Raw genomic sequence first — 10,403 nt, forward strand, 5'->3', positions numbered from 1 at the left:
ATGAGATTCTTCTTGAAATCCAGGTGCAAGCAGTGGTATTGGAGCAACTGCAAGGAGTTGGCCCTAAGAGGAGCCCATGTCATCATCGGTGCAAGGAACTTGGAAGCTGCCAGCAATGTGAAGCAAAGCATTCTACAGGGCATCCCATCTGCTAGAATTGACATCATACAGATTGATGTTAGCTCACTCAGATCTGTCAGAACCTTCGCCAACAAATTCCTTGCCATGAATCTGCCTCTTAATGTCTTGATGTGAGTAGCTGCATGGATCTCCTCCTCTGTGTTACATGTTCTGTCAATTTTCTGGGGCCAAATCTCACGTATGCAATTTGTTTTCAGTAACAACGCTGGTATTATGTACTGCCCGTTCCAACTCTCTGAGGATGGTGTGGAGATGCAGTTTGCTACTAATCATCTTGGTGTGTTTCTTCACCTATCAGATCAAACTTTCTTACCCCAAGTATTCATTAGAATTTCGAATTTAACATGGTCCTTTTAATTTCAGGTCACTTTTTTTTGACAAATCTTCTCCTTGAGAAAATGAAAACCACAGCGGCGAGGACTGGAATTGAGGGCCGTATTGTGAATCTATCATCCGTGGCTCATGTTGGACCTTATAGTGATAATCAAGTTCGATAAACTCAATGACAAGAAGGCGTAAGTAATACTAACAATCAGGCATATGTATTTTCATGACTACAAGATTTAGTGTTCTCTTCCATTCAATCAATTGATGGTCGTCTCCATCTGGTTTTCCAGATACAATGATAAATCGGCGTATGGGCAATCCAAATTGGCAAACATCTTGCACTCCAATGAGCTCGACACGCTTGAAGGTACTACTAATGGTCTAGAACATAAGTAGCTTGTAAAAAGAATAGAAGAAATTTATCTCATAGAAATCCATTCATGATTAACAGGCAGAAGGTGCAAATGTCACAGCAAATTCTGTTCATCCCGGTCTGGTTAGGACAAACTTGGGAAAACATTCTCCCATCTTCATGAGTATGCAACCTAAGCCTTCAAACTCATTGTCGATATACTTCCTAGTGGTGGTTGTCTCTGCACTCACATCTCAAATTTGCTTTTGCTTTCAGCTGTCTTGAAAACTGTCACTTGCGTCTTGTGGAAGAACATACCTCAGGTCTGTCACACTTGCTGAATAACCTTGTATACTTGCTAGAATTTGCTCCCACAACGTACGGTTGAGCACCAACACTGTGCATTTTCACAATTACAGGGAGCAGCAACCTCATGTTATGTGGCAGTGCATCCAAATTTGAAGGGTGTGAGCGGGAAGTACTTCGCCGACTCCAACGAGGAGAAGCCGAGTGACATGGCCAGAGATGCAGTATTGGCCAAGAAGCTCTGGGACTTCAGCGAACGACTCGTTAATTCAAAATAAGAGGGAGGGTTATTGTACGAGTTCTAAGTTTTATGTGGCTTGTTCTTAGTTGCGATAGTGTTATCGTTTGCAATAAAGCTTGTACCGATATAGATTAAGCGTATATGAAATAAATTGAACCGTGCTAGTTGACACAACCCTTGGCACCTTCCCTTTGTTCTAAAATTACTATAAACCCTGGTCTGTACGTAGATTTGATTGAAGTTCACTTGTATGAATAAGTTGCTATATTGAATTAAAATTGTAATCTATACGCCGTCAATGCACACAAGTTTTTCTTATTGGATTCAATTAAATTAATCCTATCCATTAAGCTATCTATTTAATCTATACTATATATACATGTCTATCTATATTGTCTATATCTATAAATATATTGTTAATAATATAATGCTAAAACAGGGGACGGAAATAATTATATTTATAATCTATAGTTAATAATATAAGTAAGGAGTAGATATAATTTTTAAAAGTTATTAATAAAATTAAAAAATTGCATTTTAATTTTATTAATACAATTTTTTGACTTCTCTTTTTTAGTCTATAGATATTTATTTTATTTTTATTAATTATATTTTTTAGATATGATATTAATTTTAATTTCGGTAAATTCTCAATGGGCATACATGAAATTTTAGAATTCTCAAAAGGCAGATTAAGTTTTTATTATTCTGAAAAGACACACCTAATTATAATTTTATCCCTTTGTACCTATGCAACCTCTTTTTTCTTTTCTCTCTCATTTACACATACAACTTTTCTTTTTTTTCCTCTTCTCTTTCATCTTAAATTAAATTAAACTAATTTAAATACCATTTAAACTTTAATATATAATTTTTTTAAATTTATTTATTTTTAATTTTAATTTTATATTTTAATAAAAAATAAAAAAGAAGGTTAATAAAATATTAAAAATATCTTTTCTATTTGTTAATATCTTTAATTTTTTTAATATCTAAATATAAAAAATAAAATTAATAATGAAAGTTGATTTTATTAATAAAAATAATAAAAAATAAAAATAAAAATTACCTTGGTGTTGATTAAAAATCAATACCACAACTTAAATACAATATAACTGTAGTGTTAGTTTCTAAAAATCAATATCATAGTGCTACCGAAAAATCAGTATCATAGTATTCTAAAAATTTTAAATCATTTTAAATATTGTTGGTTGATTTTAAAATAGTAAAAGAGAATTTATTTGGACTCATATTTATATAATAAATTTATAAGAATTTGAATGAGTCCGATCGAAACTCTTTAAGTCATTAATAAATTATGATAGAAATTTAATTTAATTTAAGTGCAAAGAGAAGAGTGAAATAGAGAAGAAAGAACATAGAAGTTGTATGTATACAAAAGAGAAAGGAAGGAGAAGAGAGATGGTAGGCAAAGGAGCAAAAGTATAATTAGGTGTGTTTTTTTTTTTTTGGAAATAATGAAAATTTGATGTAGCTTTTGAATATCTAATGTGAGGTTGAAAATATAGATAGGATGGATATAATAAATGAGGATGGATGCTAAGGATATAATCCAACCCTCCGACCCATCGTCATCCCTACTCCCTGCGTGATCCACTCACTCGACTCCCTCTCTCGCTCTCTCTTCTTCGCCGGAACCAAGCTCGAAGCCATGGGTTACTTCAGGGAAGCTACCGGAATTCCCGGGCCAAGCGGCTTTGGATCCAAATCCACCGCCGAGCAGGTCACCGAAGGCATTGATGCTTCCGATCGCACCGTCATCATCACCGGTCTGTTGACTTCTGCTCCTGTTCTTGGTTATTATAAATCCCCCTGATGCTGAAGGAGCTGCAGATTAGAGTAGATTCTGGGACGCCAGTGAACCCAGATTTTGTCAATTGATCTTTGTGCTAAGATTAAGCAAACCCATGGTGAAACCATTGGGTTTTATAGAATGTTCTAATTTTTTTTATTTGAAGCATATTATGTGAGGATATTGATGCATCCCAGGAGGGAGTAGTGGAATTGGAGCAGAGACCGCAAGGACAATAGCCTGGAGCCCATGTAGTCGTAGGGCGCAAGGAACTTGGAAGCCGCCAATGGTGTAAAGCAGAACATTCTCCAGAGCACTCCATCTGCCAAAGTGAGAGTATCAGAGCTTGAACTTAGTCTCTCAAAACTCTGTGCGAGCATTCGCAGATAATTTACGAGAGAAATATACATTTCTCAACATCTTGATGTTGATAGCATGGTTCTAGTGTTACAATTTTTTTTTTTTGGGTTCATTTTTAGGGCTAAAACTTACATATTTAGATTGTTTCCAGAAACAATGCTGGTGTCATGTACTGTCCTTTCCAACTTTTCCGAGGACGGGATAGAGATGCAGTTTGCTACAAATCATATTGGTATTTTCATCATCTTAATTTTGAGCATGAACTTAAGTGGCTAAATTCTACAGTTATAATGAGTGTTTATTTTGATTCTAGGTCACTTTTTGTTGACAAATCTTTTACTCGAGAAGATGAAAAGCACGGCACAGAAGACAGGAACTGAGGGTCGAATTGTGAATCTATCTTCTGCAGCTCACATGACAACCTATAGAGGGGGAATACGGTTTGATAAACTCAATGACAAGAGCATGTAAGTTAGTCTTAGTAGTTAGGCAAATTATTTTTTGTGAAACTTAATTATGCTACATCAAAACTGTTCCCAGCCACTTTTTATTCAATTGTTCGCGATATCTGTTTCTATCTTGTTTTTCTAGATACAATGACAAAATGGCATATGGGCAGTCCAAATTGGCAAATATATTACATGCAAATGAGCTCGCTAAGCGCTTAAAGGTTCTATTGTATTTTCCAGAGCAGTTTCTATACCAAGATGCACTGAATACAGTAGAATGAAATAGTTATGCTTCAATGTGTCACACATCCATGTTAATTAACAGGAAGAAGGTGCAAATGTTACAGCGAATTCTGTTCATCCTGGTTTAATTCAGACAAACTTAGGGAGGCATTCCCCAGTCTTCGTGAGTATGTTCCTTAAACCTACAAATTATGTTTTAGAACTTAGCAATCTGAAGCTTGAAAGGTTGAATTAAGACTCGCATTTGCTTTTGCTTACAGCTATTTTAAGAGCTGCAACTTCCATCTTGTGGAAGAATATACCTCAGGTTTGTCATACTTCTGAATTGTTGTTCACTACATGACATTACTCAATTCATCATCAATGATTTCCCAGTTAGTTGCTTCAATAACCAGCTGTATTTTTACACTGCATATGCTAGTTCAAGCACGCTAGCATTGTTATTCAGCAATCAATTTGCAATCTGTTGTTGGAAAAATAATTGTGTGGGCTAACATATTTAATTAAATGTGTTTATAAATGACTATCTTAAAAGTGGAATGCATTTAAATGATCTAATTAAGTTATATTTATCGGATTTCTAGCATTAAATTTAAATATGGATATTATTTTGTGTAGAGGCCTATTTTCTTATTTCTAATTTATGATAGGCTAAATAAAAACTATGAAAAGTATATAACTCTTCAGTTATAAATAGGGGCTGAGGTCCACAGTTCATATGTAATCCTAATTTGATTGACATCCCATCATCATAAAATTCTAAAAGAGAGCATATTCATCTGGAAAACTTCAACAAGATTAAACATTTGTTGTTATGGACTCAGGTATGATTTAGATTATTGTTTATCATGTTGATATTGTATGGAGGATCCTAGATTTAGATTTCTATTTTGAATCTAAAATCGTTTTCTAACATCTGTAGCTACTTATTTCTTATGTGTGGTCACATAAGCTAGAACAGAAAAAAAAAAAGTGACACAGACTTTCCTTATCTAATCCTTAGAGAGACAAATAACTACTTGGATATGAAAAATAAGTAGGAATAGTTCCAACTTTAAAGATGAAAGTTCCACTGCCAAAGAAAGTTGTGGAATTCATATGAAGTGAAAACTCATGGAAATTTCTCTATAGTTCATCTAAGGGTCGAGGTTTACATACTCGCAGGGAGCAGCTACGTCATGCTATGTGGCACTTCATCCAAGCTTGAAGGGAGTCAGTGGGAAGTACTTCGCTGATTGCAACGAGGAGAAGACGACTGCCAATGGTAGAAATGAGGAATTAGCAAAAAGGCTATGGGAGTTGAGTGAAAAACTGGTCAAATCGACCTAAAATATGTAAGAAGCTTGTTGGTTGTGTGATTTCTCTGTTGAATCTATCAACTTGGTCCCGTTGTTGCCAAGTTTAGTGTCGTGTAGGGGCGGATCCAGAAATAATATTTAGCGGGGGCTAATAAATTTTTTTAACAATATAATAATCATTCTAAAACATTCTAAAATTATGAAACTATATCATTCTACTACAATATAGAGGAATCAATATTTTTTTTAAACGTAAATGTATAAATGTACGGAAAGAAAAAAATCCTCATCCGAAAATTATCATAAATAAATAAATACCCTTTTATTTTTTATTTAATAATTAAGATGTCGTAGGCGGTATTCGCACAACTTATACATGATCGATTTTAATAAATACCTAATAATAATAATAAAACACTTTTAAAATAATTTAAAAATTTAGAATTGAAACGTTATCGGATAATGCACACCTAAATTATAAAATAATAATAATAATAAATCAAACATTTATTGATGGTATTGTATAAAAATATGGGAAGGTAGATTAAGCAGCGAAAGGGGAGTGAAGAAGAAGAAGAAGGAGAGACAGAGAGATCGACAGATCCGTGCCGGCTGGCGTCCAGATACTCCGGCACCGGCCGTCGGCAAGCACCAAATCCCGTAAGCTTTCTGTGACGCTACATTGGGGTTTGCATTCTCGGATCGGGGGGAGAGACTTGCTGGCGAGATGGGAGTTTTGGGGGAGGGTTCAAGGTGGTGCTTCTGCTCGGGCGGGAGGATGAAGGATAGCATATTCGCGTCCAAAGCCCTCCTGGAACCGCCACGCCATCCTTCGCCACGGAAACGCGGCCCTCCCGCCCTCCTCCACTTCCTCGCCTCCGAGGCTCCACCCACGTCGCGTAACCGGCGAGAGCTACGCCGGCAAGTACGTCCCAGCCCTGGGCCACGCCATCCTTCGCCACAACGCGGCCCTCCCGGCCGGCCACCCACCGCTTAGCCCATTTATCCTGGCGATCCTGGCGAGGGTGGCGATCCTGGCGAGGGCTTCAGCCCCCTCCAGCCCTCGCCTGGATCCGCCCCTGGTGTCGTGCACTTTGTATCTATGAAATATGCTGTGTGTGTTTGTTATCTTTATACCGCTTTGGATTCTTGCTTGATAAGGTGTTTGTTGTATTGTTTTTACACCTTTCTTATGTAATTATCCGTACAAATATTGGCTCGAGTCAAGGGCAATGAATGTCTCCAGGCGTGTTTATACACATGCTCATGCCCATTAAACGTTTTGATTGTCTGCAATCATCCATACATTTAATCCCCTCTTAGTTAGACCTGATCACGATTTGGAATCGACGGTTCAAAACTGCCAATTTGACGGTTTGGGTCCTTAATCTTAACCGTCTAAGAGAGTTACAATTCAAGGTTCGAAACTGTCATTTCACAATTTGGTTCATGATTTGTCATAGTTCAATATTATTATATTAAAAAATTTTAAATTATAAATTTATGAAAAATAAAAATAAAAAGGGTGTACTTATTTAAGTTGTCTATATATCTTCTTAAGATATAGGAAATCCAAGCTTATGTAATTCTCTTACCTTTTTACTTTAAGAAATGACATTGTTATTTATTTTTGTTTCCCATTCTAGTAGCATTTGTTCTTTTGGTATCAAATTTTTTGATTTCGTCATTTGAAAGTTGCATTCCTTAGATTTTTTTGGCTCTCGTCCAATCGTCAAGTAATGCTTGGGCTTCTAACGAGTTGGGAGACAAAGTCAATCTTCGTTAATCCAATATGTTATCGTTAGCATTGAATGTTTATTCTACAGTAACTGTTGACACTAGACACGCTAAAATTTCTTTGGCCATCATGAACATGACGAGAAAGGTTTGAGCCTTTAGGATCACCACTTTAGGATATCAAAATTTGCATCACTATCTGCTCAAAAGAAGTCATAAAATAATTTTCAAGTTCCTATGTGGAACTTAAGGATCTTCGTGGACGTTTTGTCTGTTCTTTTAATAAAAATCATACTTTTGTAAGTTTTAAATTACTACCGATAGTAGTTTGTATTTCAGAAATATTAGTTTATATTCCATATTTTATACTATTCTTTATAAACATCATATAAATAATTTTTAATATTATATACAATATTATTAGGATCAAATGAAATTAAAGCATTATAAAAAAATTAATATTTCTTATAAAACTTTTAATTTATATTTAGGGTCTTAAACAAATGCAACTAGAGGGAGCCCAGGAGTTTTTCGATTAGTGTCTCTATAGCTTCAAAATAACGCTACACATTTGACGAATAAGTTGAAAAATGCTTCCTACAAGATCTAAATGAAGTGTAATTTTCTGAAAAAAATAATAATTTAGCTATCACTGCAACTGTGATGGTGTAGGCTCAAGGCATATACTCTCTAGCAAATACCATTAGACAAGGAGTCATTCTTACCATTATTGAAGTAGAGCCTCAACATTGAGCAAAAGTCTCTCTTCAAATCATTAGAATACTTTCTTTAACACTTTTTATCATAAAATTCATTTATCAGATTACTAATTCTTACAGTATTGCTTCATTTAATATTTGTTCACTTGAAGTGTCTTTAGAAACTCTCAAGTACTTCCAAAAACTCTTTTGGTCTCAGACCAGTGACATCCATCAGTAATTACCTTTCTCATGGTCTAATCTTCCTAGACTAGGACATAGTCGCGGACAGAACGTAAAAACCAATGGTCTCTCTCATTACTAGTGAATCTAAAGTTTGAAGTTGACAACGGGCCAACCTTGGCAACGAAGGGCTCCAACAAATTTAAATCATTTCATTAATGTTAGAAAAATAATATTGCCAAATATTTTTCATGATGATCTAGGATATTACAAGTCTGGAACACCGAGCTCGTGATTTTGCCTTACAACAGGCCCGGAACATCGAGCCCTTAGCTTGCAACTTTTCCTTACGACAGGCCTGGAACACTGAGCCCCAAGCTCGCGACTTTGCCTTACGATAGGCCTGGAACACCGAGCCTTGAGCTTGCGACTTTGCCCTATGACAAGCCTAGAATATCGACCCCGAGCTCGCGACTTTGCCATGACAAGCCTAAAACACTGAGCTCCGAGCACACGACTTTGTCTTACGACAGACCTGGAACATCAAGCCCCGAGCTCGTAATTTTACCTTACGACAGGCCTAGAACATCGAGCCTTGAGCTCACAACTTTGCTTTACGATAAGCTTGGAACACCGAGCCCCGAGCTCGCAACTTTACCTTACGATAGTCTGGAACACGGAGCCTTGTGCTTGCGACTTTGCCACCACAAGCCTGGAACATTGAGTCCTGGGCTCGCGACTTTGCCTTAGGACAAGCCTGGAACATCGAGCCCCGAGCTTGCAACTTTGTCTTACGATAGGCTTGGAATATTGAGTCTTGAGCTCGTGACTTTGCTTTACGATGTGCCTGGAACATTGAACTCAAATTCGCGACTTTACCTTACGACAGGCCTGGAGTACTGAGCCTCGAGCTTGCGAGTTTGCCTTATGATAGGCCTGGAACACCGAGCTCGACTCTACCTTATGACAAGCCTGGAACACCAAGCCCCGAGCTCATAACTTTATCTTATGACAAGCTTGGAACATCGAGCCTCGAGCTTGTGACTTTACCTTACGACATGCTTAGAACACCGAGCCCCAAGCTCGCGACTTTGCCTTATGACAGACCTAGAACACCGAGCCCTGAGCTCATGACTTTGCCGTACGACAGACTTGAAACACCGAGCCCTCGAGCTCGCCACTTTGTCTTACGACAGACTTAGAACATCGAGCCCCGAGCTCGCGACTTTGCCTTACAACAAGTCTGGAACTCCGAGCTCCGAACTCGTGAATTTGCCTTACACCAGGTCTGGAACACCGAGTTTCAAGCTCGTGACTTTTCCTTATGACAAGCCTGGAACACCGAGTCCAAAGCTCACAACTTTGCCTTACGACAGGCTAGAAGTTTCAAGCTCATGACTTTGCCTTACGATAGGCCAGGAACATCGAGCCCCGAGCCCTGAGCTCACAACTTTGCCTTACAACGGGTCTGGAACATCGATCCCCGAGCTCGTGACTTTGCCTTACAATAGGCTTGGAACACCAAACCCTCAAGCTCACAATTTTGCCTTATGATAGACTTGGAACACCGAGCCCCGAGCTCGCAACTATGCCTTACAATAGGCTTGGAACACTGAGCCCCAAGCTCAGGACTTTGCCTTATGACAAACCTGGAACACCAAGCCTCAAGCTCACGACTTAAGCCCAGAACACTGAGCCTCGAACTCGGAACTTTACCTTATGATAGGCTTAGAGCATCGATCCTCAAGTTCGCGACTTTACCTTACGATAGGCTTGGAGACTCGAGCCCCGAGCCCTGAGCTTGAGATCCTGTTATGCCCGCTTCATCCATATATGATGGAGCAATGACACCTCATCAAGCATAGTCTAGTCAATCAAACTATGTCTCTTTCGACTAGACTAATTGGGGATGCTTATGATGTGACAGAAATTTATTACCTCCACGTGCCATGCGGGATAAAATTATAAAGTCGATTTATCCTTAAGATTAAGAAACTCTAAGATCGTTTCACTAAAAGAATAAGAAAAATATTTTGGAAAACTTGAATAATTGGAACGTGTATATCGGAACAGAATCTCGTATCTTTTCCTAAATGGACACTAATATTTCAGAGATCAACAAAGTTGTTCATACCAATGGGCACAAGTATGCACACATCAATCTTAATTTTCCCAAGTCATTAAACTCCTTCTTCACGTAAAATCTTAACTTGAGCGTCGGAGTAACTTGCTAGGACCCACCTCCAGCGTCATTC

The 10,403-nt window shown here is 37.7% G+C and overlaps 1 protein-coding gene, 1 long non-coding RNA gene and 1 pseudogene across 2 annotated transcripts; all 3 read left to right on the forward strand.

Moving 5' to 3' along the window:
• The window catches only part of LOC141843899 (short-chain dehydrogenase TIC 32 B, chloroplastic-like), a 1,129-nt pseudogene extending 265 nt beyond the window's left edge, over positions 1-864 (forward strand).
• A 53-nt stretch (positions 865-917) lies between these two features.
• Positions 918-1,541, forward strand: LOC141844188 (uncharacterized). Its single transcript, XR_012603116.1, has 3 exons — positions 918-1,004; positions 1,097-1,143; positions 1,240-1,541. It is a non-coding gene; the product is annotated as an uncharacterized LOC141844188 (long non-coding RNA).
• Positions 1,542-3,696: 2,155 nt separating this feature from the next.
• Positions 3,697-5,631, forward strand: LOC141843900 (short-chain dehydrogenase TIC 32 B, chloroplastic-like). The gene is made up of 6 exons (XM_074731923.1): positions 3,697-3,772; positions 3,854-4,007; positions 4,132-4,210; positions 4,315-4,399; positions 4,493-4,539; positions 5,397-5,631. Exons 1-6 carry the CDS (start codon positions 3,697-3,699, stop codon positions 5,559-5,561), a joined length of 606 nt encoding a protein of 201 aa, XP_074588024.1. The 3' UTR covers positions 5,562-5,631.
• Positions 5,632-10,403: the final 4,772 nt, after the last annotated feature.

The sequence above is a fragment of the Curcuma longa genome, chromosome 13, assembly GCF_044706935.1.
Source record: "Curcuma longa cultivar G26 ecotype Majalengka, Jawa Barat chromosome 13, ITB_CL_G26_1.1, whole genome shotgun sequence".
NCBI lineage: Eukaryota > Viridiplantae > Streptophyta > Magnoliopsida > Zingiberales > Zingiberaceae > Curcuma > Curcuma longa.